General features: G+C 41.7%; 1 protein-coding gene across 3 annotated transcripts in view; it reads left to right on the forward strand.

Annotated features, from left to right (window-relative positions):
* The window catches only part of LOC130282215 (solute carrier family 22 member 15-like), a 418,635-nt gene that overhangs the window by 366,656 nt on the left and 24,331 nt on the right, over nucleotides 1-27,648 (forward strand). For all 3 annotated transcript variants that reach the window (XM_056530237.1, XM_056530240.1, XM_056530236.1), the window contains one exon: nucleotides 6,372-6,444. In XM_056530237.1, the coding sequence (XP_056386212.1) occupies nucleotides 6,372-6,444 (73 nt within the window). The remainder of the gene's footprint in view (nucleotides 1-6,371; nucleotides 6,445-27,648) is intronic.

A 27,648-nucleotide genomic window follows, 5' to 3' on the forward strand; every position in this document is an offset into this window, starting at 1 on the left:
TTGAGATCAACCAATAAACAAGCATTTGTTTCCTTGTTGGCTGATTGCTGGCCCTAATACACAACACAATACCCACCCACATGTAAAAAAGTGTTACATTCAATTAAAATCCTGTCCCTTCATGATACCTAGATTGTGGGCTATGACTTGGGTGAAAGCTTAAGTATTAAAAAAATATATATACTTTTTGGGTGGAGATGGTGTAATGGTGTGGAAAATGTTTTTTGTGGTACACCCTGGGTCCTCTGTGGATAGGTATCTGGACAGTAAGGTGTAATTATGCATTGTTGCTTACCAAGTGCATCCCTTCATGGCAGTCATTAACCCTGTGGCAAAAGGACAATGCACCATACCTCATGGTTCGTATAGTCATGAATTGGTTTTAGAAAGGTGAATAGCCAGTTTTCCTTGCTTTTCTATCCTCAGGCCTTCATCCTCTAGGGAGCATCTCTTGAATGCAAAAAAAATAGACTGTTACACAAAAATGGGAGAAAAATCACAAAAAAAAAAATAACAGAAAATAGTCCACACTTACTGGTTACTGGTACAAGGGCAGGTAAGACACCTATTCCCACTATGATGCACATGAGCCACAATGCTATAAAAGGGTAGGTCACACAGGTGCAAAATACTTTTGAACAACCACTAACACGCCTACTATTCATGAGAGGGGTAGCTGCTTAGTATTATAGTTGCACACCGATAAAGCATAGGGCACAGGATGCCAGTTACATGATAGCTTGTAGTGCACCATGCTAGCATACAACCTATTAGTGACACCCATACATGCTACCCAGCATGTGCACCCCACATAGCACTGACTTCCCGGGCTCCCCTGGCATCACAAGATTAGACCAAATCCTAAAAAGGTATACTCCATATGATAAACATGAGATATTAGTTGATATTTTGGCCAAAATACACACGCTCGCAACCCACGTCATAGCATTGTGGCTTATCTGCATCATAGGGAGAATAGAATACAATGTTAACAGCATGTCAGGTCCTCCATCTAATTTGCGGCAACTGTAAGAATGTATCCTGGGCAAATATTCTTGTAGAACCATTTTAACACCAATTGAATCTTTGACACATTTACTTCAGTTCTGAAGTCCAAAAGGATATGCACAACTATGTGGGGTGTCTCTACTAAACTGGGCAGCCAATGTAGATAGTGATCTGCAATAAAAAAAAATAATAAAAACTGGAAAATAGATAAGCATAACATTTGATTTTAACAGTGGTTTATTTTCTTATCATAAGTTCCCAAAAAGGCATATTGAGCTAACATAGTAATGAGTAATTTTAGCCTGCTGTTGGAAAGCCAGCTATTCCTGTGTTGGTGGAGAAATATTCCTGTTTGTGTGCAGTCATTAAAGGAGATCTGCAGCCATAGACAATTATCCCCTATCCGCAGGATGTGTCTTATTGCAGGGTCCGAACGATGGGATGCCCCTCGATCTCCTGTATGGGGCCCACGCCTCCTCCATGTATCTCTATGGGAGAGGCAGAAATGGAGCATTCGTGCATCCCTGTCTCTCCCATAGAGCTGTATAGAGGGGGCAAGGGGACACATGCATTAGCCACGCAGAGCAGATATGGGCTAAGTGTCCAACACTGCAGTACTCCTTTAATGACTGCACACAAACAGGAATCTTTCTCATCATTTCCAATTGCAGGCTAAAATTACTCTTTGTAAAATTGACAGTCCCCAATGTCAGCTCAATATTGGGATAAGTGTCTAAGACTGCAGTACTCCTTTAACACAGGGGGGCCTCTATGATTTTAGCATGCAAGACTTGATGTCATCAATTATTGTTAATTGACAATTATTACTTCATGTGGTTTATATGTACGATAATCTCTAAATCATAGTAATTCCACCCGCCCATAGTCTGTGAACTTGAAAACCTGTTTGTCCACTAACCAACCATCATATACTGGCAGGTACAGCTGCTGGTACTACAGTTTCTTGCTGCTAATATTACAGTTTTATTAGTTCATAGTCCAGTGTTTAAACCTGTCTCCATCCCTATTATTCTGTATTGTAAGGTCCTGGGACCATAAAATGAAAGTGTTCCTTGGAGACTAAGCTCATTTTTCATTCCTAATTAAACATGAATGTCTGAATACACTAGTAATAATGTTTTTAATTAAAAGGTGAACTTAGGAAAAACTGAACAATCTGCATTTACTTTGTATCTACCGACACATATAACATATCATAAATCTATAGCTGTCCCTAAAGCAACCATGGCTGCCTCTGGGCATGGATACGAAGTGTGTGTACACAGTGAAGTTTGATAAATGGTACATTTGGCGAAAGCCACAACATGAGCACACTTAAAGTCTGCAAGAACCATGCATATTTACAGGTGAAAACTGCTGTAGCCTACCTGCAATCTGCTATAGTGCAGGTGTACCTTAAAGGGGTTCTCTGCCCCTAGACACCTTATCCCCTATCCAAAGCATAGGGGTGCTCCGCCCCTAGACATCTTATCCCCTATCCAAAGCATAGGGGTGCTCCGCCCCTAGACATCTTATCCCCTATCCAAAGCATAGGGGTGCTCCGCCCCTAGACATCTTAACCCCTATCCAAAGCATAGGGGATAAGATGTCTGATCGCAGGGATCTGGCCTCTGGGACTCGGACTCCCCCCCCCCCACCTCCTCTCCCCGCAATCTCTGTGCCGGCACCTCAACGTTCTGAAGATGGTCCGTTGAAGTTCCTCTGGGAAGGAAATCGCTGTCACCAATCTAAACGCACTTGCAGTGGCATGCTGCTGCCTTATCCTTCACTGATGCACTGAGCAATAAAACAAGTTGTCACACAGCACATGGTGAGTGCCTTTGTCATTCTTTGCCACATTTAGGTTTGATGTTTATACATTTCTGCAAATGAGCACCACCAGCCAGTAACTGTGTGCATGAACTGTTCACTGCCACCAGCCGCTCACCTCCGTGTAAACTGTGCTATCAGGGAGAGTAACAGTGCCTGCGCTGTCTTTGTCTCTTATTAGTTTAGTTTTGTGTCTCTGTACCTTACCCAGCTCCAGGATGTCCCTTTTATGAACTGATGCCCAAACCTGAAAAGCATATTCCAGCGAGGCCAATCAAATGCTTTATAAAGTGGTAGTATTATGTCCCTGTCCCGCGAGTCCATTTCTCTTTTGCTCCATGACAATATCCTGCTGGCCTTAGAAGCAGCTGCTTAACATTTTTGCTGTTCTGTAGTCTATGATCTCCAAGTACACCCAGATCCTTCTTTACCTATGACTCTCCCAGGACATATGATGTATGCAGGTTATTTGTACCCAGATGCATATCTTTACATTTATCCACATTGACCCTCATTTGCTAAGTGGATGCCCAAACAATCAGTGTGTTTATGTCAGCTTGTAATTTTTCACATCTTCCATAGAATGTACTAGAGCACTGGGCAGGACTGGTTATTCAATCCTGCTTTCTCCCGCTCCCGATGATTTTTTTTTACCAATCCTGCCCGCTCCCGTTGGGTGTTTGCTCCACTCCCGCCCGCTCCCGCTAAAATGTTTGTCCAATCCTGCCTGCTCCCGCTAACATAGGAATCTACAGACTCTAGGGTGCAATGTTCTGCAGTCTGCAAATACCCCCCATGTGTATAGCAGGGTGTGTGTGTGTGTGTACATTCCTATACAGGTGGGAGTATGTGCAGACTGCAGAGCATTGCACCCTAGGGTCTGTAGGAGTCTGCACCCCCATGTGCATAGCAGTGCAGATGCCCTGGCTTGGAGGAACACCGAGATGCAGTCGCTTACATACCCAGCCTGGGCCGCAGCACGAGCGCAGCGCACTTTGTGTCTCTGTGTGTGAACATCGGTGGCAGCGCTCTGACCTACCGGGCTGGGAGATGATGGAGAGAGTACAGTACACGATCCTCTAGGGCAGGCTGAGCTCAGTGGGCTCCACAAAATGGAGGGGGGTGGCGGCAGCAGGGGGAGGAGACAGTACTGCGAGGGGCACTGTGAGTGTGAGACAGTCAGTCACTGTCTCATTTCATGTTATATTGAGGCTGGTGCAGGATTAGCAGGACCCGCAGGCATAGTGCCTCCCACCTGCAGCAGCCTCCTGACTGTCTGCACGTTTTTAGTTGGGTCTGTGGGATCCTAATCCCAATGCAGGCCTCTAGATTGTACCGTGCTACAAAGATGTTCCACAAGGTGTTGTTACAGTGATTTGTGTGAAGTTACAGTGATTCGATTCGTCACAAACTTCTCGGCTCGGCAGTTGCTGACTTTAGCCTGCATAAATTAGTTCAGCTTTCAGGTGCTCTGGTGGGCTGGAAAAGGCGATACAGTCCTAGGAGAGAGTCTCCTAGGACTGTATCCACCTTTTCCAGCCAACCGGAGCACCTGAAAGCTGAACTAATTTATGCAGGATAAGTCAGCAACTGCCGAGCCTAGAAGTTTGTATCAAATCACTGTAACTTCGCTCATCTCTAGTTTCAGTATTTGGAGAATAAGGTTAACATTAGGTTTGTGCAATGTGTCCAGATAATTTATATCAATATATCTCAACTCATATTTGTGCAATGTGTTGAAATCATTTATCTTGACTTCAAGAGTGCAGTACTATATCTTAATACACCAGGAATCAAGATGATGCTGGCTACATCTGTATGTATGATGGTGTGTTTAAATAATCTGTAAACTCTACTGACAAGTGTTTTACTAAAAATGTAGCAAATAAGAAAGAAAATACCTGATATATTAAAAGTACACCTAAGAGGTCAATGGAAAATAGCTTTATTTGTGCTTTTAATATATCAGGTATCTTCTTCTTGTTTGCTACATTTTGTATTTAGTTAGATTCCGTTTTTTAGCACCCTTAGGCCCCTTTCACACTATAAAAATTCATCCGTAATGAATGTTCGTCATAAAAACCTTGAAAATTGGCCGTTAAACGGCCGTTAGAAAATCCCTAAAGGCCATTCGAAAATCCCATTATAGTCTGTGGGATTTTTCTAATAGTCGTTTTAACCGTTATCGCCCGTTATTAATAACGGCATGCAATATTTCTTTCCTTCATTCGTCCGTCACAAAATAACGGCCATTATTAATAACTGGCGATAGCGTGTTAAAACGGCTATTAAAAAAATCCCATAGACTATAATGGGAATTTTTATCGGACGATTTCCAGGGTTTTTATAACAGGCGTATAACGGAGATATTTTTATAGTGTGAAAGCAGCCTTATAGTTTCATGTTTACATTTTATAGGTGAGCCATCTCCACATGTTGTGTATTTGCAAGTGTTTTAGAAAATACTTGTATTCTCCATGAAAGCATAATTCTGAATCTTTGTTTCTTAGAACTCCATGTTATGCCATTATGCCCACCCCCTTTGTTATTTCTCCTGAACATGTATAGATAAATTTACAGCTGGATGTTAAAAATGTTACTGACCGATAAAGGAAGTGTCTGCATAACCTAAAACAAACCAATCAATGTATTGCTTTGAGTTTCAAGATTGAGCACCATGAGCAGTGGTTAGTGTTTATTGGAATAACAGGTTGTAGACTGCAGTACACACTCAGAAGGTGGATGTGCGTTTTTGCTCTGACAACTAGAACAAAATTAGGGAATATTTCAGGTCTTTTGTTACAGGTATTTGTTGTCCAAATGTAATAAAAAACATGGCAACTGTACATAATATTAATAAAGAACATATACAATTTCTCAGGTTAGCAGTGGTATAAACTCCGGAGAGATGAGGTGATAAACATAGGGATTCTATTACAACAAGGAACTGAGTTGACACTAGATACGTAGGTGCTGGGGCCCTTAGGGCTCAATGAGTGCAGTGATTTAAACGTGTTTCCACTGAAGAAGTAACGGTTATTGCCCAAGATATGTATGGGTTTGGTGAGTAACCAAAAGGTTTGCCCTCGTGAAAATTTCAGCAAGAATAGCAAAAAACTAATGTGCAAGTACTTACCTCATTCTTGATGTTGTGTAGTTTGTATGACTACTTTAAACTTTTTAAACAAGATAATGAGGGAGCGCATTTGAGCCCGTCGGCCATTATTTGTATACAGGACTGGACAAGAAAAATAAGAAAATCTGCTTGGAATGTAAGCGCCTTCTGTGTTCTGTGATATGGACAAACCGATCAATGATGGCAATGTCCAGCTTTATAGAGACACACCCTATTGACAATAGAATTGGTAAAATGTAGTTGTCATTTTACTTATACATTTCCAAGAAGAATAAAAAAGATCGGTAGGGTGTACTGTTCTTAGAAAGCATGTAAAAGGTTCTTTTTTTTAATTACAGTACATAAAATGGGTTCTTCTTAGCCCCTTTTTAAAGTATTTATTTTATTTCTGTTTTAGGAATGCTGGATTGGGTGTATGTGCAATGGCATGCAGAGTTGGTGGTATACTTGCTCCTTTTGTACCTTCAATGGTAAGAGCTAGTTCTATTTTTTAGATTTGCAGTATTTATAAATAAAAAAAAAACTGATAAATGTTATTGATTTGATTTAAACAATACAAAATGGGACTAAAATGCGGAAATGTAAAAAAAACTGCTTCTTTTTAAGAAATGCTCGGAAAAACCTAGAGCCCTGAGATAATGTAAAACTGTACTTTGACCTGTCTTTCTATTTTATATAGTATGTTTATACATCTATTAATTTATATAAATAATGTGCATAATAAGTGCACAGTATTTATATACATGTGCAGTATTTTTTACATGGTTAATAGGCCATACTTACATACCTTTTAATGACATTTTTTCTTTTAAGTTTGTACCTCTTGCAGCATTTTTGCTAATTAAAACCCAAAGGCAAATTGACTCACATGTCAGTCTACAAGTATTTATTAACATTTTGTACCCTGGCCCATTTAATTCCTTCACAACCTTCTAATCTTTCGTGAAATAAATCCATAAAGCCAATATGTCTACTTTATGTTGGCATCATAAAGTTGACATGTTTTTACTTCTGGAATACATTAGAGGGCTACAAAGTTCAGCAGCAATTTTCCAATTTTTCACAAAAATTAAAAAATCTGAATTTTTCAGGGACCGGTTCAGTTTGAAGTGGAATTGAGGGGCTTTCATATTAGAAATACCCCATAAATTACCCCATTATAAAAACTGCACCCCCTCAAAGTATTCAAAAGGACATTCAGAAAGTTTGTTAATCCTTTAGGTGTTTCACAGGAATAGCAGAAAAGTGACTCATTTTTTACACTTGCATGTTCTTGTAGAGCCATTTTTTTTATTTTTACAAGGGGTAAAAGGAGAGAAATCCCCCCCAAAATTTGTAACCCCATTTCTCTCTAGTAAGGGAATACCTCCTATGTGGACGTAAAGTGCTCCGTGGGTGCACTAGAGGGCTCAGAAGGGAAGGAACGACAATGGGATTTTGGAGAGTGAATTTTGCTTAAACGGTTTTTTGGGGGCATGTCACATTTAGGAAGCCCCTATGGTGCCAGAACAGCAAAATAAACCCAGCATGGCATACTATTTTAGAAACTACACCTCTCAAGGAACCTAAAAAAGGGGTACAGTGAGCCTTTACACCCCACAGGTGCTTGACGACTTTTCATTAAAGTCAGATGTGAAAGTGAAAATTTTTTTGTTTTCACTAAAATGCATTTTTTCCCCAAATGTCACATTTTTACAAGGGGCAATAGTGTGTAACCCCATAGCCAAAATGTGTAACCCCATTTCTTCTTAGTATGGAAATACCCCATGTGTGGACGTCAAATGCTCTGCTGGCGCACTACAATGCTCAGAAGAGAAGGAGCCCCGTTTGGCTTTTGGAAAGCAAATTTTGCTGAAATGGTTTTTGGGGGGCATGTCGCATTTAGAAAGCCCCTATGGTGCCAGAACAGAAAAAAAACATGGCATACTATTTTGGAAACTACACCCCTCAAGGAATGTAACAAGGGGTGCAGTGAGCCTTAAGTTTTTTTTTCACTAAAATGCAGTTTTTCCCCCCAAATTTTACATACCCCCCCCAAAAAAAGTTTTATAACCCCATTTCTTCTGAGTATGGAAATATCCCATGTGTGGACGTCAAGTGCTCTGCTGCCACACTACAATTCTCAGAAGAGAAGGAGCACCATTGGACTTTTGGTGAGAGAATTTGTAATTTGGGGGCTATGAGCATTTACAAAGCCCCCTGTGGTGCCAGAACAGTGGACCCCCCAACATGTGAACCCATTTTGGAAACTACACCCCTCAGAGAATTTAATAAGGGGTGCATTGAGCATTTACACACCATTGGCATTCGACAGATCTTTGGAACAGTGGGCTGTGCAAATGAAAAATTACATTTTTCATTTTCACGGACCACTGTTCCAAAAATTTGTCAGACACCTGTGGGGTGTAAATGCTCACTGTACCCCTTATTACATTCCGTGAGGGGTGTAGTTTCCAAAATGGAATTACATGTAGGGGGGGTGTCCATTGTTCTGGCATTATAGGGGCTTTGTAAAGACACATGGCCTTCAAATTCGGACAAGTTTTCTCTCCAAAAGCCCAATGGCACTTTTTCTCTTCTGAGCATTGTAGTTTGTCCGCAGAGTACTTTACATCCACATATGGGGTATGTTCTTACTCAGAAGAAATGGGGTTACAAATTTTAGCTGGCTTTTTTTCCCCTATTTTCCTGGGTTTACGGAAAATTTGTCGCAACTCAAACCCCATACATTCACATGGGAGGGCAAACCTCCAGCTGTTGGAAAACTACAACTCCCAGCATGCACTGACACTAGTTGGAAAACCTTCAGTTAGGTTCTGTTACCTAACTCAGTATTTTCCAATCAGTGTGCCTCCAGCTGTTGCAAAACTACAACTCCCAGCATGTACTGATTGCCGAAGGGCATGCTGGGAGATGTAGTCATACAACAACTGGAGGTACGCAACTACAACTTGCAAAACTACAAAACCCAGTATACCCAGACAGCAAACTGCTGTGTGGGCATGCTGGGAGTTGTAATTTTGCAAGATCTAGAGGGCCACAGTTTAGAGACCACTGCACAGTGAACTCCAAACTGTGGCCTTCCAGCTGTTGCAAAACTACAAATCCCAGCTTGCGCAAACAGCTGTTTGGGCATGCTGGGAGTTGTAGTTTTGCAACATCTCAAGGGCTACAGTTTAAAGACCACTGTATAGTGGTCTCCAAACTGTAGCCCCCCAGATGTTGCTAGGCAACTCACTGGCTTCCGTAGTTTGCACCAGGGAGCCAGCCGCACGTCATCGCCGCCTGCTGCCGCCGATGGTAAGTGACCCTCTGGCGGCGGTCACAGAACAGTTCCCCCGTTCTGCCAAGACTAATGTGGGTGGGCAGAATGGTGGAACCGAACTTTAACCCCCGCCCCCGATCTGCTATTGGTCGGTTGCTTCTGAACAACAAATAGCAGGGATACTCACTCCTATCCCTTCAGGGGGATTGTGGGTGCCTTGTCCAGGTCGCTGGAGACCTGTATGACCCGGTATCACCGCAGGTTTGTGGTGATCGCCGACATTGGGGGGGGGTCTCAGGAACTGAGCAGGAGAAAATCCCCATTGCAAATATAAAAACTTTTTATAGGTTGTAAATCTGAGCAAAACAATAGTTTCTCTAATATACTTCTTTAAAATATGTTCACATTTTATTTAAGAAAATTGCCATTGAAAATCCCACCACTAGGGGTCCCCATACCTCCTCCTGGACAGAAAGAAAGAAAAAAAGGGATACGTGCCCCTTGTGTAATATGTCAAACCAGTATACAGTAAAATGATAAGCGAATTTACACTCACCATATGGGGTTGTGCTAAGAGCACAATACCTCAGTAGACATCTGTTTAAATGTGATGCTAGGATCAATGCCGTGGCTTGTCCAGAGTCAGCAATGCTGGTCCAGTAGGAAATGCTCAAAAATAAACAAAATTTAAGCATTACAATATTACTGTGTCCGCACCTATCTACTGCAACTGATCAGCGCCTAGAAGCTTAAATTTTGTTTATTTTTGAGCAACCCATACCTCCTGGGACACTGATGAGTCCCACAGCAGCATGAGCATGTCCAAGGGTCATGGACACGAGATGGCTGATTGACAAGGCTGCAGGAGGAACACAGGCTTCAGCAACACTGCTGTAACAGAGTTTTACCAAACCTCCAGCTGTTGCAAAACCACAACTCCAAGCATGCATGGACAGTCAAAAGATGTCTGGGCATCCTGGGAGTTGTAGTTTTGCAAAAGATCCCAACATTGTACCTCCAACTATTCCAAAACTACAAGTCCTAACATTACAGGACTGCCTAAGGATGACAAACATGAATGACATAGGAAGATGTAAGTTATACACTCACTATATTGTCTTTGGCGGTAGAGTACAGGCAATCTCCAGAAAGCAGATGGGGACAGCCATGCTTGATGAACTCAGGGTGCCTTAATAATAAATGCTGAAAGACGAAACGATGTCTATTCCTTGTATGCAGGGCCCAACTTCTGATAATGCCTCTATGTTTTACTCTGGTGAGAAGTAACAAAAAACGTGAACCACTTAGTGGATATATATGGATATATATGAAAAGCAATGAACCACGTACTCAAGCAGGATGTTAAACTGTTATATACTAATATAGGAAACTTAATGTATCATACAAGTGTGCACAGGTGCACTGAAGAGGGCCCTGTGGCTATGTGAATAATGTGGCTCATATTCCTTTACTCACATACATAAAGACATTACCTAAAGATGGGCCCTGCAGTCAATATATGTCATAATAAGCAACATATTCCTTGTGGCTGTGGGAGCCTGCCATTGCCGATAACCAGTGCCTTGAGAGAGAACTTTCTAAATCTCTGCAGTGGAAGCTTCCTTTAAACCAACTCTTTCCATAATTCAATGTATAAAATATGCATATGGATGTTAAGAATATGACTCTAGGACATGAATGAGGCCTGCAGTAATAAAGGAGAAAACTTATGTGACAGTTCCCTTGCTGTATTTAATAAAATAATCAACATAAACAGTGTATGTGTGCCGTCAGCTCAATTGAGAAGTTTATAATTTATATGAAACTAGTGGAGTACCCAGGGTTGCCTGTTTTTTTCTTCCTAATCCTTGTTGGGGAGGAAAATCAACATAGGAGGAAGCTTTTGACTTCATATCCCGTCCCCATATCTCAACCTCATATCCTGTCCTCATATCCTGACCTTCTATCCCGTCCTCATATCCTGACCTCCTATCCCGGCCTCCTATCTTGACCTCCTATCCCGTCCTCATACCCAGTCCTCATATCCCGTCCTCATATGCTGTCCTCATATCCCGCCCTCATATCCCGTCCTCATAACTTGAGCCCATATCCCGTCCCCATATCCCGACCTCCTATCCCATCCTCATATCCCGTCCTCATATCCCGTTCTTATGTCCCATCCTCCTATCCTGTCCTCAGGTGGGACTGATTTGTGAGTGATGAAGATATTGTAAGCTGAAAATAGAAGGGGACTTGGCTTTGTGGGACTGGGCGTGATTTGCAAGCCTGACTGATGCACAAAAAGGGTAGATAATAAAAGGGATGGGGCTTAAACAGTGGGTGTGTCTTTGTGAGATGGGGTGTGGCTTGCAAGCCGGACTGACACATTCACCAGGAGATGCAGAGCTTGTGGAGTAAGGTCATGGAAGTCCCATATACTTGCATGGGACTTGAAACAAAAACCCATCTTTTCTATAAGGGTAAGGGTTAATTTAACTATCATATATTTTTTTTTTTGACATATAAGTATCATGCATGCAGCACCTCGTTAGAATCAGTCCCCGGAGCGTGTTCGTTCCGGGTCTGATTACTGGCAATCACGGGGACCCCTGCGATCAGGCATCTTATCCCCTATCCTTTGCGTAGGGGATAAGATGTCTTAGCGCCGGAATACCCCTTTAAGGGTTACATTAACTATCCTATATTTTAAGTGGACATATAAGTAACATGTGACCAAATATTATCGAAATATCTCCAGCCGTTTGGAAGTTATGTAATAACATATATTTCCCATAGACTTGTATGGGACTTTAAACAAAAACCCTGTCTCTCGCAAATGGGGGTCGGTAAGGGTTAAATGACCTATCCTATGTTTGTTGTTGACATATAAGTAACATGTGTGCCAAGTTTCATGTTAATATCTTTAGCCGTTTGGACGTGATGCTGGAACATATACACACACACACACACACACACATTGGCCGGCATTTACATAGTTACATAGTTAGTACGGTCGAAAAAAGACATATGTCCATCAAGTTCAACCAGGGAATTAAGGGGTAGGGGTGTGGCGCGATATTGGGGAAGGGATGGGATTTTATATTTCTTCATAAGCATTAATGTTATTTTGTTCCATGAATGTATCTAATCCTGTTTTAAAGCTGTTAATTGTTCCTGCTGTGACCAGTTCCTGAGGTAGACCGTTCCATAAATTCACAGTCCTCACGGTAAAGAAGGCGTGTCGCCCCTTGAGACTAAACTTTTTCTTCTCCAGACAGAGGGAGTGCCCCCTCGTCCTTTGGGGGGGGGGTTTAACCTGGAACAGTTTTTCTCCATATTTTTTGTATGGGCCATTAATTTACTTATATACGTTTATCATATCCCCCCTTAAACGTCTCTTCTCAAGATTTATCATTGTAGATGTAAGTGAAGCATTCTTCTACACCTAATGTTATGTAATGTAATGTTTAGGAACACCACATTTATTAAATGCTAAGCTAAGTCTGGGCTGGTGTACTTTTAGAGACTTTTCAGTGGCTTAGTGCCTTTTTTGTGCCTCTTTACAAAAAGGCGCAGTTCATAAAACCCTTCCATATCATGTGTATTGCCAAAATCAGTGGATTGCAACTGAAAATCAGCAGAAATGTGTAAACCAAAAGGCGCAAAAAAGGCTCATATTAAACCTGCTTGCGCCTTTTTTGCACCTTTTGTAGACACGAAAAGCCATCTAAAGACAATGATAAATGTCGGCCATTGAGTTTTATATATATATAGATTGCCAGAATGAATCTTTTCAATCTTTGAACAATACCATTAAAATTTAAAATTCCTCTCATCCTGTTATTTTATGCCACAAGCATATTTCATCCTCCCTTACAACCTATGTATTAATCTGCCCGCCATGAAGGAAATTAATAGTTATATCAATCAAGCTCTAGCCGTTTTTTACTTTGTACCATTCTATAATTTGAAATATTTCTGGCATTAATGTAGGTAATGAAAGTCAGGAGAAAACATTACCAGATGTGCAATACACACTGCTTTTGGCAAGAGATCACTTCAGAAGTTGATACAGTGATTTCATGACTGGATCCGAGACATAAGCAATTTCGTAGGTGATTTGTACGGGTTCTTGTCACCGTAATTTATGGTCAGTATTTTGTGTAGGAGTTTATATGGGAAATACCTTTCCCTTGTGTTACATCCGTATATTTTAGAGCTCAGACTTGGCAAAGAGATATTAACACAGGTGCTGTGTTCAATCTAGAATAGTTGTGGAGCCTTAGGGCATGGTAGTTTATTATACTAGTGCAGCACCACAATACTTTGACCATAAAAATACTGTATGTCTACTCTTCCTGTCATTTTTACAAAAAATGCCCATTACAACACATCAGACATATGACTATTTCTGTAAGTTGAAAGAAAATATTTGGTTATAATGCTATGTGCAGATGCTGTACTTTTAGTGCCAAAGCACAGACTGGTGTATTATAAGGTAGAATCAGGAATGTCTTTCCCAAAAGTTTTAAAAGGGTATTCCCATCTCGTGGTTTATCTGATTTTCAGTGTCTGAACTTGATTCTAATGCTCAGATTGTGGACGGACACATTTTGTTGACTCACACCGCCTTCCTGAACTTCTCTCGATGTTTAAGTCTGTATTCTGTAAGTTCCCTACAAGTGTTAAAAGTATTAGTGCCTTTGCGCAAGTGCAGCTCAGATAACTGCTCAGCAGCTAGAAGCGCACTAAAGTCTACTAAAGTCTACATGCGGCTAAAAGGAACATTCAGGCCTATGCTCAAAAGCAATAAATCTGTCTAGAATGATGCTAAAAAAAAGTAAATTAAGAAAGCTACAAGAGGATTTTGTATAGCTACAGGATTTTGTATAGACTCTACACTATATTTTTTATATAGCCGTGTGCAAATCAGTACTTGCAGAGAGGTAGCCGGGCCAGGAATTACCACGCATGCTCTACAATGCACGCTCCCAAGATCCTGGCCTTTCCCTTAGAAAATACAAGGAGCACTGCTAGACTGCATTATTGGCCATAACCCTAGGAGATGGGCAGTAAACAATGAAGAGAAGCTGAGGGATACATAAAAAAAAATTCCAGACTATATTTAGTAAGTGTCCTGTTTTTGCATTTGCTGTAATTCTTGGTTGGGTTGATGAGATGGGAATACCCCTTTAAGAATTCTGTAGATTATTCTGCTCTGCTCTATAACCCTCTCGGATGAAAATAAATGATCTTTCAATACTGTACAGTCATTTTTGCCACTAGCAATTGCATAAGGTCCTAATTTTATCGGCTATCTCTATGCAGTAATATGATGACTCAACCCTGTTTAATCTACACTTCAGCCGGCTGCTGTCTCACTAAGCCTAGTATATGCAGCTCTGATATTTCTCCTATACGTGACCTCTTGACACTAGTCCCACACATCATGGGCTGCGTCTGTCCAGCTTCTTTGAGAAGATAAGGAATTTTAACCAGCAAGTTATCCTAAAAGGAAGCCTCCACTGCTTATAAAGTTATTACCAATTACTACAACCAGTGAAAAGTTATTACTGGTACTGGGCTATCTGTGTTAAGGGGAGCATGTTAAAAGTTTTAAGCTACCTGGTCCACTCTAAAATTCTTCTATGCATGAAAAGCGTGAAACAGGGACAAGGCTGCCCTACTACAACAAACACACATATATACATATATATATATATATATATATATATATATACTCTAAAAGGCTGTAAGTAACCTATCAGTAGTTACATTCGACTCTAACTATGGGGAGCATGAAACCGGGACAGGCTGCCACAGTACAACAAACTACATATTATAACAAAATACTCAGTGTTTTAGAAAACACGTTTTTTTTAAACCGGCCTAGAAAAGGCTTAGACTCCCCGGGGTGGTCTCTAGGGGCCTTCCATTACACAAATAGGAAGACATATATCATTCAAGGGTAAAATGTCAGAGAAACAATGTACCCAGACAATGCAGCAGCATGTTGTACGAAAACCAGAAAACCATTGACACCCCCTGGATGATAACTGATAACCATCATCGATTATTTTTAATGTTTTTTTCTTTAAAAAACCTGATGTTGTTCATCCGTTATCATCCGTTGTCATCCGTTATTACCAGGTACATCCATTTTTTTTTAAATCAGGTTTTGAACCCTTTTTTTTTGTAATGCTGTACTGAGCATGCTCAGTACAAAAAAAATGAATGTTTAAAAAACAGCCAATAACGGATGATAACGGATGTTTTTTTTAACATCCGTTTCCCATAGACTTTAATGCTAAATTTTAACGGCCGTTTTTTCACCATAATTTTTTTCCTGACCAAAAATTAGCGCATGCACCGTCTTTTGTGCCGGCAAAAATAACGGATGTTAGTCAAAACAGACATACCTGATGCAAAAGGATGGTCAAAAAATCCCATTGACATTGCCGATTTCAGGACTTTTTGCCGGGGGTAATAACAGAGGTTTTTACAGGATGATACCTGTAGTCTGAAAGGGGCCTCAGTCTGGTATAAAATTTGATGTTGACTATATTTTTTTTATATTTCTTATATATGAAGGGTATTTACCTTTTAATTTATCATGGTAGTAGCTGAATCATGTTTCTTAGCACTTATAATTTAAACACTACGGAGTATACCACTAGAGCCAAAAGCTGATCCTAAAATCGTGTCCCTTGCCTGACAACATTAAAGGGGTACTCCGCCCCGAGATATCTTATCCACTATCCAAAGGATAGGGGATAATATGTCTGATTGCGGGGGTCCCTCCGCTGGGACCCCGGCGATCTCTGCTGTGGCACCGCAGGCATCTGGTGCACAGAGCGAACTCCGCTCCAAGCCTGATTGCTAGCGATGCGGCGCTGATGTCACGACCATGCCCCCTCTTTACGCCATAGACTTGCATTGGGGGCATGTTCATGACGCCACGAGGGGGCGTGGTTGTGACGTCAAGAGCCTCCGGTGCCGCAGCTGGTGTTCTAAACGAACACTGGCTGTTGCAGGAAAATTGTAGTGGGGATGGGGGTCCCAGCAAACATCTTATTTCCTTTGGATAGGGAATAAGATGTCTAGGGGTGGAGTACCCCTTTAAATTTGGTATACCCTATCACCCACACCTGCATTGGTTTGAGGCAGGTGTTTGGAGTGAGCATAAAAGGTATCATGAAAAAGGATTTTCCATTATACCAATAATGAAGGACAAGACCATTGCTGCTATAAACCAATGGTTGGCAAGCCATTGATCACTAATGAGTCCTCAGGATGCTTATGCAACTGAGAACTGTGGCATTGCTCCCCATCACCTGCACATCTTGAAGAGGCCAGTCAATCTGGCAACATAATTCGAGTTGGAAGGTTCACCAATCAGGAGCAAGCTCTAGTGTTATATGATGTGCTGTGAGTTTGTTATATAACAGCATTTCATGTTACTTAAAAATGACAGAGGAAACAGAGTACTGAGGAGAAATGGTAGAATAGGGAAATGCCAAAGTTTTGTAGATGGCCCAATTGACTGCAGATATCTGAGAAAGTAGCTAGGGTGCAAGCAGCACAGGGCAAAAGTCCAAAAACAGCTCTAGCCCCTAAAATAAAAGACAAGTATTTGAATTACTTAGGATATAGTGCCATGTAGTAGCAGGCTAAAAGTTGACCAAGATGCAGTGGGTGCAGTCTTCAAATACATTACCATTGCCTGCATAGCTTTGCTAGGAAACTGTAGTTCGAAATAAAACAATACATCAATTGCAATACAACTTATGTTGTTTATTTAAAATAATGTTTATCTTGCAGAACCCAATATGTTAGATGTACCAAAATGCATTAAAATCCCCAGAACTATGTCCTGTAGAACACACAGTTAATTTCTATTTTGTAGATAGCAATATTATATAATTAATTTTAATGTTTACCAGGATTATTGCTTCCAACCCTATTTACTTTCTTGTTGATGGAGACTATTGTTGTCCATTTAGGGTTTCTAACTGGATATGAAACCTCAATACAGATGTGGTTTATCTATTATGCCACATTGATTCTTGATAGAGGGGGGTAACATGCTGTATTCCACTCACTCCTGATTCACCATGTCACCTCTATTCAGTCTTGGTTTTGACTATTGTATTTTAGTATGAATAACGGTGTTACACACACGTGAAATGCATTACTTGCTAAAAGTCTTTGAACTGGACTTTGTTACTCTATTACATCAATAAATGTGAGAGGCTGCTCAGGGGAGATGAACACTGTTGCTATACTTTGTATTTTTTGTAAAGATCTCTGCTCAATGCCAGTGAATTGTTTTTGTGAAATTCTATGTCCCAGATCTATCAATCTGTTTGAGGCAAAAACTGGTGTTATTTGACCATAGCAACCAGTCAGTCTGTGGCACTATTGCTGTAAAGGTGCCTTTTTTTTTTTTTTCAACACACATTTTTTTTGACAGCATTATATGCTGCATTACTTAATGTAGAGGCCCCTGTGTGGTACTAGTATTTTTAGGGGGGAATATCTGTAAGCACAAATATTTTTGGTATTCACTATTTGGGGACACTGGGCAACTTAGTAGGCAGGAAGAAGATGGGGAGGATAATGGAAAAATGTGGAACTTAAGATGTTTGGATAGTAAAATCTGCAGAGGTGTGTCATGACTGGCAGAAGCATCATGATGGTCTAGGCTGAATGAGAAGATGAGGACAGAAAAAGGCACCAATCGAGGATTGTAGAGATGTAGGCTCACATTTTGCAGGTACACAGAGGTTTTCCCCCTCTAAACCACATAGCAGTAGCTAAGGCCCACCACATGCCCTGTGTCCCACCTTGGTCTTTCTGTGGCTAGAGAAATAATTTCCCTAACAGGCAGTAAACAACAAATTGCAGAGAGATAATACACCTAGTGGCATATTATGGGCCATTATGGGCAGGCGGAATCTGCCGTGTATGACGCGAGCACCGTTCCGATGCTTACGGTCATACACAGAACGTAAATGTATGTCCTAGTGCGCGAAGTACCGCCAAACCAGGACGTACATTTACGTCCGTGGCCGTTAAGGGGTTAAAACACCTGCAATACCCCTGCAATACTATTTAACCCCTTGACGACCACAGATGTAAATGTATGTCCTGGTTTGTACGTACATTTATGTCCTATGTATGACCGCGAGCATCGGAGCGATGCTCGCGCCATACACAGCAGATTCTGGCTGATATCAGCAGCTGTGGACACGCTAGTAATGGTCGACATCCACGATCGCGTGGATGTCTGCCATTAACCCTTCTAATACCGTGATCACTACAGATCACAGCATCTGCGGCAATGCGCTTGATAATATAGGTGATCGGATGGCCCGCAGCGCTGCCACGGCAATCCGATCATCTGTAATGGCAGACAGAGGTCCCCTCACCTGCCTCCGGCCGTCTCCCGGCGTCTCCTGCTCTGGTCTGAGATCGAACAGACCAGAGCAGGAGATAGCCGATAATACTGATCAGTGCTATGTCCTATGCATATCACTAAACAGTATTAGCAATCAAATGATTGCTATAGATACCCCTGACAATTTATACACCTTCCCCATGGAGCTTTTACAACTTGGTACCAGGTAGATTTCAAGAATAGAATAGTAGACGTTGTAAGGTTTTCTACCCCTGAAACAATCAATATTGGTTACCTTTTGAATAGTATATTTTTACAATTAAAGAAGCTTTTCAAGTTTTGTTCTGTTTCACCCATGAACTCGCCATCACTAGTCCTACAGCACCATTTGTTTAACTCCAGCACAACTACATCTGTGTGTTTCTTACTGTAAATGGGTCAAGTCTGACCAACACAAAATGTGTCAGAAGATGGGGTCTGTTCTGGGTCAGCTGAACCACAGAACAACATTATCACCTATCAGATTCTCCCAGACCAATTCTACTGCCAGCTCTATTTGTATAAGGCTGCTATTAGGATGTATAGTAGTAAAGCATTTAAAAAAAAAAAAAAATGTGCTGTGACTTTCCCAAAAATGGTCTAGCCAGGTGATTAGGTTGGTCTCGATAATTTCTGTGATTACACTCCATGAAACCAAACGATTTGTGGCATGTGTATGCAGCATAAGAAAATCATTTTTGTTCTATAATATAAATCAATATGATTTAAAAAAAAAAATAAAAATCATGCCTGCAATATCAGCTAAAACAAGTTAGTGCAAGGCATATACAAGACCCTCAACATTATTCTCTAATAATAGCCTGTGCCGCACTATTTATGCCAAAAAATAATAGTTATTCCCAAAGGGCTTCTTTAAAGATTTAACTATCTTTTAGTTGTAAATTAAAGAGTTGACAGAATAATTGACTTCTTATTTTTTTTTTTTTTTTTTTGGGAGGGGTTGCATGCAGAATTTTAATCCATCTTTGGAGAATTATGGCAATTGTTTTTGTCGCCCTAGCTCATTGATAAAGCAAAGAAATAACATTGTTAGGTGCATCATGCTGATCTCACTGTGTCATGAAATGAACTAGATTACATTTTAATTAATATGAGCTAATTAAACAATCTAAAATGCTTGGAAAACCATATTAAAATCTGCATTTACCAGTGAGTGTGTAAGCTATGTCATTAAGAGGCAATGCTTGTTGATAATTCTAAAATATATGTGGGCTGCACTACATGGTTTTTAGCCTTTAAAGGGGTATTCCAGGCAAAACCTTTATTTATATATATATATATATATATATATATATATATATATATATATATATATATATATATATATATATATATATCAACTGGCTCCGGAAAGTTAAACAGATTTGTAAATTACTTCTATGAAAAAATCTTAATCCTTCCAATAGTTATTAGCTTCTGAAATTTTCTATCTAACTGCTCAATGATGATGTCATCATTGTTGAGAGTATATTGAATTAAACCAAGGCGTCCATGTTTTAAGAAAGACCTCATGTGAACAGTTCGCACGGCTAGTCATTCCCTCAAATCTGCAAATTTGGATAACTTTTTCAATCCAGTCCTGCAGTACAGGAGGGGAGGTCTGGAGTCACCTCAAGGGGATCAATGATTTTCCGCCTGTCAGAAGATGTGTGAAAAGAAGGTCTACACAATGTTTAAGCTGAAGTAAAGTGATAAAGCTAGCGGACATCCGGAAACCCGATACCACCTTCACATGTAGGATGGGAAAGAAGTGCGTAACACATCCGTGGTCTCTTTTGCTTCCATATGTATTAAGAGAACAGATTGCATAGAGGCAAAAAATGCCTCTGGCAGTGCTATTGGAACCATTTGCATCCTATACGTGAGTTTCTGGAGAACATAACATCTAAGAACATTGCGTCTACCTAACAAAGATATTAAAGGAATATCATATACCTCTAGTGTGTTGCGGATGTCATGTGAAAGTGGTTTGTAGTTGGCCTCATAGAGAGCGCCCATCTCAGCTGTGATGTGGACCCCTAGATATTTAAGGGAGGTGGTAGCCCAAGCAAACAGAGGCAGGGATTTGAGCAAGGACGACTTAGAGGGAGGAAGGGAGATATTCATGAGCTCCGATTTGGAGACATTCACCTTGAAGTTAGAGACTTCTCCAAAATCTTCAAAAAGTTGAACCAGACAGGGCAATCTACTAAGAGGGTCCGTCAGGCGGAAAAGGAGATCATCAGTAAAAGCTAAGGCTTTTAACTCCCCTTGAGGTGTAAGAAATACTTTGATGAAATCCAGCTGGTGAACTTTCTGAAGAAGCATCTCCATCATTAAAATAAATAAAGTCAGGGAAAGTGGACAGCCCTGCCTGGTTCCTTTGGTTATCTGAAAGAGGGGTAAAATCAAGTTGTTTACAAGTAGAGAGGCAGAAGGCTGTGAGTATAGGGACATTAGAGCTATGATTAAGGATTCTAGGAATTGGAACTTCCGTAGAGTGGAACTGCCAGTGGACTCTTTCGAAGGCCTTCTCGGCATCAGTGCCTAGAAGGACCAACGGCAGACGGGTAGAGTGGGCATGGGAGACAGCTGTAAGCAGTTTAGATGTATTCGTACAACCTTCTCTCCCAGGCACAGAGCCAATGATAGAGCCAATGCGGTAGAAATTTCTTGATGCGGATAGACAGCAGCTTGGCCCAGATTTTAAGGTCAAGGTTCAAGAGGGAGATTGTGCTGTAGCTCCTGCACTCCCTCGGGTCCTTGCCCTCCTTGGCCAATAATGTAATGTGCACTTTTTGAGATTGGCTAGTGAGGGGAGTGCTCTGAAATAATGAGGAACACAGATTAGTAACATGGGGTAATAAAGTGTCTTTAAATTTTTTATAGTAAATTAATGGGAGTCCGTCTGGACCAGGGCTTTTGCCGGGGGGAAAGAGGAGAGCACCACTTTTTTACCTCTTCAGGTGTTATAGGGGTGAGAAGCTCCGCAGACATATCCCCTTCAAGTTGAGGCAGAGACAGATCACTAAGGAACTGCTCAATCAGCATAATATGCTAACTTGTGCTTGAAAGGGGAGTGTTTTCATCAAGATTGTATAGTTTGGAGTAGAACTGCTGAAAAGCAATTGCAATATCTAATGTAGAGGTACTGGCATCTCTCACCTCATTTATGTGTTGTTTGGCCTTTGCTTTTTTTGAGGAGCGACGACATGAGCTTCCCATCCTTATTCTCGTGGGCATATATGCAGTGTCTGAAATTTAAGTATGCTTTGGACGACTTATGATTGAGGTGTGTGAAAAGCTTTTCTCTAAGGGAACAGAGTTCTTTCTGGGTGTCCTCCGTAGGGGAGGATTTGTGGATCCTCTCCAAAGTGGCTATTAGTTACAATAGGAAGTCTGTCTCACGTTGGCTAGCTTTCTTCAGTTTAGTGCCCCAGGAAATGAAAATTCCCCTGATGTAGGCTTTGTGGGCCTCCCATATGACTGGCGTAGACAGGCCTGAGTCTATGTTCAGCGTAAAATAGGAATCAAGGTGAGTGAGTTTAAATATCAGAAACAGCTTGTGTTCATTCAGGCGCCAGCACCAGGACTTTAAGGAGGCAGTAGAGAGAAGAGAAAGGTGAACAGGTGAATGATCAGAGAGGGAGATAACATCAATACCTGTGGTCGTGAGGTGTGGCAACAAGAAAGATTTGATGAACAGGTAATCCAGCCTCTGATAGGAGCTGTTGGCCACAGAGAAATGTGAGTAGTCTCTGACGGAAGGATTCTGTAATCACCAGGCATCTATAAGAGATAAATCAGACCGTTTAGATTGCAAATGAGCCAGGGCTCTCTGAGATATGTTGGTTCTAAGAGCAGAGGTGACTAAAAGAAGGCCATCAGCAAACAGCTGCAAGTCATCAAGCACTTTCACTAACCATGGAACCTGGGCATGGTTCGGAACATATATGTTCACCAAAGTAAATTTTGAATTGCTTATCAAAACTCTTAAAAACAAAACTTCATCCTCAGAGTCTGAGTGTTGTTGCAATACCCGGAGGGGTAGGGAGTGATGTATAGCAATTAAAACCCCTTTTGATGTCGAGGTTGCATGACAAGAGTGAAACCAATGGGGAAAGTACTTGATAGGCATTTTAGGTACTTTACCCTGTTTGAAATGAGTCTCTTGGAGAAATATAACAGAAGCTTTAAGTTTCCTAACCGATATGAGCATATGATGTCTCTTATTAGGTTTCATTGGCCCACAGACATTAAAAGATACACAATCAAGGCTGGACATGATGAGAGAAGTGGAAAAGAGAGACAATTAGTGAAAGAAGAAAGATTCTTAGAATCAGTTCTGCCATGGCGATGGTGTGGGGATTCATCATGCAGTCATCTGTAGGTTTCCTGACAAGCAGCAGCAGCACTGGGATGGTCCTAAGGCACACAGGAGGAGATACAGTCCCAGCAGATAACTCCCATTGGGGGGGGGGGGGATGGGGAGAGAGAGGATATAATGCCACAGGGGAAATGATGGCGTAAGGAAGAGGGCAATTAGCAATATATGCCCCAAAAAGCAGTCCATGGGGTAGGGGTTGGGGGGGGTGTGGCGTGGTGGAGCTGACGACATGACAGGTAGCGAAGTCATATGATGGACAATCACATGGAGATGTCTCTAAGAACTGCTTGTGGTATGGAGAAAAATGCACCCAGGAGCAGTATTAACAGAGAATCCATTATGCTAGGAGTTAGAGCCAGTCTTTTAATGTCCCCAGGGTAGTGTGACTCACCAGACCTCGTATCGTTGGCAGTAACGTGAAAGAGCAACCGTCTCCATGGAGGAGCTCGAGCAAGAACCATGATGCAGCATCACAGCAAGCTGCACCACTTTATAATGACATCAGGCAATGAGGTATGGCCTAAATATCAGGTAGCGAAATCACGATCCGGAAGGAGTGCCTTCACCAGGGTTTTCTTGGGTTTCAATGCCCGGGATCGGCATATTTGTGTCCATTCCTCCATGCGAGGTAGTGGTGGGAGAGGGACGTGTTCCCAAACCGGCAGCCATGAAGTTGCCTTGATTGGAGTGATCCCCAGCGGGGACCAAGCTGCTTCCAGGTCCGCTATAGTCTTTATGACAATGCGTTTCCCACCTTTGAGAACTGACAAGCCAAAAGGGAACAGCCATGCATACAGGAGGCCTTTGTCTCTATGCTTTTCCAGCAGCGGGCGGATGATGCGCCTCTTCATCAGGGTTGTAGGAGCAATATCCTGATAGAGGGAGATTTCATCCCCTCCATAGTGAATTGGTCTCTGCTCTCTCTTGGCCTGGAGGATAGCGGCAGTGTCCACGTAGGAGATTAGGCAACAGATAACGTCTCTCGGTAGTTCTTTTAGCGTGGGCTTCAGTTGGAGAGCCCTATGTATGCACTCTATAACAATGTGAGCAGTGAAGAGACTGGCAAACATCTTCTGTGCCATCTTGGGGAGTGCGTCATTCACCCAGGACTCGGGTAAGCCTTTAAACTGCATATTCTTTCTTCTACTTCTATTTTCCTGATCTTCAATCAGAGTGAGAACATTATATATATGAGTTTCCATAAGCTCTGTCTTGGTGGCCTGCACAGCCGAGTGAGATGTGAGCTCCGTGCATGCTGTTTCTAGCATTTCTGTGCGGAAGCCAATAGCCTGTATTTCGGTCTTGATTTCAGTGAGGTCCTCTCAAATCAGCTTCAACGCTTGAGTCAAGGCTTTCTTCAAGAACATCTTCAAAAAGGCTGGGGTGAGGGCCGAGGCGCCATCTTGGAGGACCCGGCTGGGGAGCGGTCGACTCTTTTAGCGAAGAATTTAGAGATGTCAGCCAGGTTCCTATGAGATTTAGGTGTTCCAGTAGAGTCACCAGGTTGGTAGCGACCGATTTTGCCCATTACCAGTATGATGAAGGTATAAATAGTGCTACAGGGGTGTGTGGCAGGAGAGCTCAGTCTTGCACAGCCATTCCAGTCCATGGCCAGGCTCTGCCCCCTTTACTGCATTATTTTTGCCAATGATTGGAAAAAAAACCATGTTACATTCAAAAGAATAAAGCGTATATAGACCAAGTCATATAAAAAATCCCTTTATTAATATACTGCTAAAAAAAATAAAGGGAACACTAAAGATAACACATCCTAGATCTGAATGAATGAACTAATCATATGAAATACATTCCTCTTTACATAGTTGAATGTGCTGACAACAAAATCACACAAAAATTATCAACGGAAATCAAATTTATCAACCCATGGAGTCACACTCAAAATCTAAATGGAATACCAAACTACAGGCTGGCCCAACTTTGATGTAATGTCCTTAAAACAAGTCAAAATGAGTCTTAGTAGTGTGTGTGGCCTCCACATGCCCAGATGACCTCCCTACAATGCCTGGGCATGCTCCTGAGGAGGTGGCCGCCAACTCCTGGACAGTCCGTGGTGCAACGTGGCGTTGGTGGATGGAGTGAGACATGATGTCCCAGATGTACTCAATCGGATTCAGGTCTGGGGAACAGGCAGGCCAGTCCATAGCATCAATGCCTTCCTCTTGCAGGAACTGTTGACACACTCCAGCCACATTAGGTCTAGCATTGTCTTGCATTAGGAGGAACTCAGGGCTAACTGCACCAGCATATGGTCTCACAAGGGGTCTGAGGATCTTATCTCGGTACCTAATGGCAGTCAGGCTACCTCTGGCAAGCACATGGAGGGCTGTGCGGCCCCCCAAAGAAATGCCACCCCACACATTACTGACCTACCGCCAAACCGGTCATGCTGGAGGATGTTGCAGGCAGTAGAACATTCTCCACAGTGTCTCCAGACTCTGTCACGTCTGTTCCATGTGCTCAGTGAGAACCTGCTTTCATCTGTGAAGAGCACAGGGTGCCAGTGGTGAATTTGCCAATCTTGGTTTTCTTTTGCAAATTCAGGACATCCTGCACGGTGTTGGGCTGTAAGCACAACCCCACCTGTGGATGTCAGGCCCCCATACCACCCTTATGGAGTCTGTTTCTGACCGTTTGAGTGGACACATTTTGCAGGGCTCTGGCAGTGCTCCTACGGCTCCTCCTTGCACAAAGGCGGAGGTAACGGCCCTGCTGTTCGGTTTTTGCCCTCCTACGGCCTCTTCCACGTCTCCTGATGTAATGGCCTATCTCCTGGTAGCGCCTCCATGCTCTGAACACTACGCTGACAGACACAGCAAACCTTCTTGCCCGCATTGATGTGCCCTCCTGGATGAGATGCACTACCTGAGCCACTTGTGTGGGTTGTAGACTCCATCTCATGCTACCACTAGAGTGAAAGCACAGCCAGCATTCAAAAGTGACCAAAACATCAGCCAAGAAGCATAGGAACTGACAAGTGGTCTGTGGTCACCACCTGCAGAACCACTCCTTCATTGGGGGGTGTCTTGCTAATTGCCTATAATTTCCACATTCCATTTGCACAACAGCATATGAAATTGATTGTCAATCAGTGTTGCTTCCTGAGTGGACAGTGTGATTTCACACAGTGTGATTGGCTTGGAGTTATATTGTGTTGTTTAAGTGTTCCCTTTATTTTTTTGCCCATTCAAATAGAAAAGTTGAGCTCTCCTGGGTGCTGGTCTCTGATATAAACAGTGGAACACATTTTCAGGTCCAAAGTATATTTTATTGCACTAAAAACAAGGTTTCTGGTCCGAAAGGGACCCTTCCTCAGGTAAGGTGCTTGAGTAAAAGCTAAACCCATGTGAACTGAGGCTGCGGGCTCCAAATTGTTATCTTGATGTCTTCTTAGGTGTTGTGCTCTTAGCGCAACACCATCTGGTGGCTTTTCACCTACCTGTCGCCAACTACCTTAACATACTTCACAAGGTGTGCGTACCGCTCTTTTTTTCTTTTTCATTTGCCTTAAATTTTTTTGAGCAGTGTGAATGCAAAAATACATACATTTAAAAACATTTACAATACACATAAATGGAGTAGCAGAGATACATCTCCATGATACAAAGACAGAGCAAGGGGTCTGGGATAGACTCGCACTGCTTCAGCAATAGGGATACCGTGCACAGTATTAGGAAAAGTAATAGAACCACCTGAACACAGCCCAGATATGTAATAATAGTCAAGAAGTCCTTGGGTGAAGTAAGAGACCCAAGAAAATAAACAGCCACCCCCCCCCCCCCCGCCATCACCCGACGCTTCACCACTAGAGGCTTCTTCCAGGGCGTAAGAAAATATGTGTTAAGAAACAACATTTCATGACCCAAACTCAATAATTTGTGACAGTTCTCCTGCACTTTATGTGATCGGCAAGGTGTATGCTTGCTGGTGACACAAAGTTTTGCCTTAAGTTCCCATAGCCCATGGTGATTTGTAACCAAAATCTCTCCTTTTTGCAAAGGGAGTTATTCTAATAATAATAGGCTTGTCCAGGGCACTGATGTGTGAAAATGCTGCAGCTTTATAATTACAATCTATTAGGAAGTCCCATTAAATTACATTTTAAAACCAAGTAAATCACTTTTTTCTCCCTTGATAACTTTTTATAGGTGCTTTACATAATACCAAGTCATCTATGCACAATTAAGATTCTCCAATTTTATTTAGTTAATCTATATATATATATATATATATATATATATATATATATATTTATATAAAACTCAATGTGTGTATGTTCCAGCATCACGTCCAAACGGCTAAAGATATTAACATGAAACTTGGCACACATGTCAACAATAAACATAGGATAGGTAATTTAACCCTTACTCACCCCCCATTTGCCAGGGTTGGGGTTTTTGTTTAAATTCCCATAGAAGTCTATGGGAAATATATGTTACTGCATAATGTCCAAACGGCTGGAGATATTTCGATAATACTTGACCACATGTTACTTATATGTCCACTTAAAATATAAGATAAGATAGTTAATTTAACTCTTGACTACCCCCATTTGTGAGGGTCGG

The sequence above is a fragment of the Hyla sarda genome, chromosome 7 (assembly GCF_029499605.1).
Source record: "Hyla sarda isolate aHylSar1 chromosome 7, aHylSar1.hap1, whole genome shotgun sequence".
Lineage (NCBI taxonomy): Eukaryota > Metazoa > Chordata > Amphibia > Anura > Hylidae > Hyla > Hyla sarda.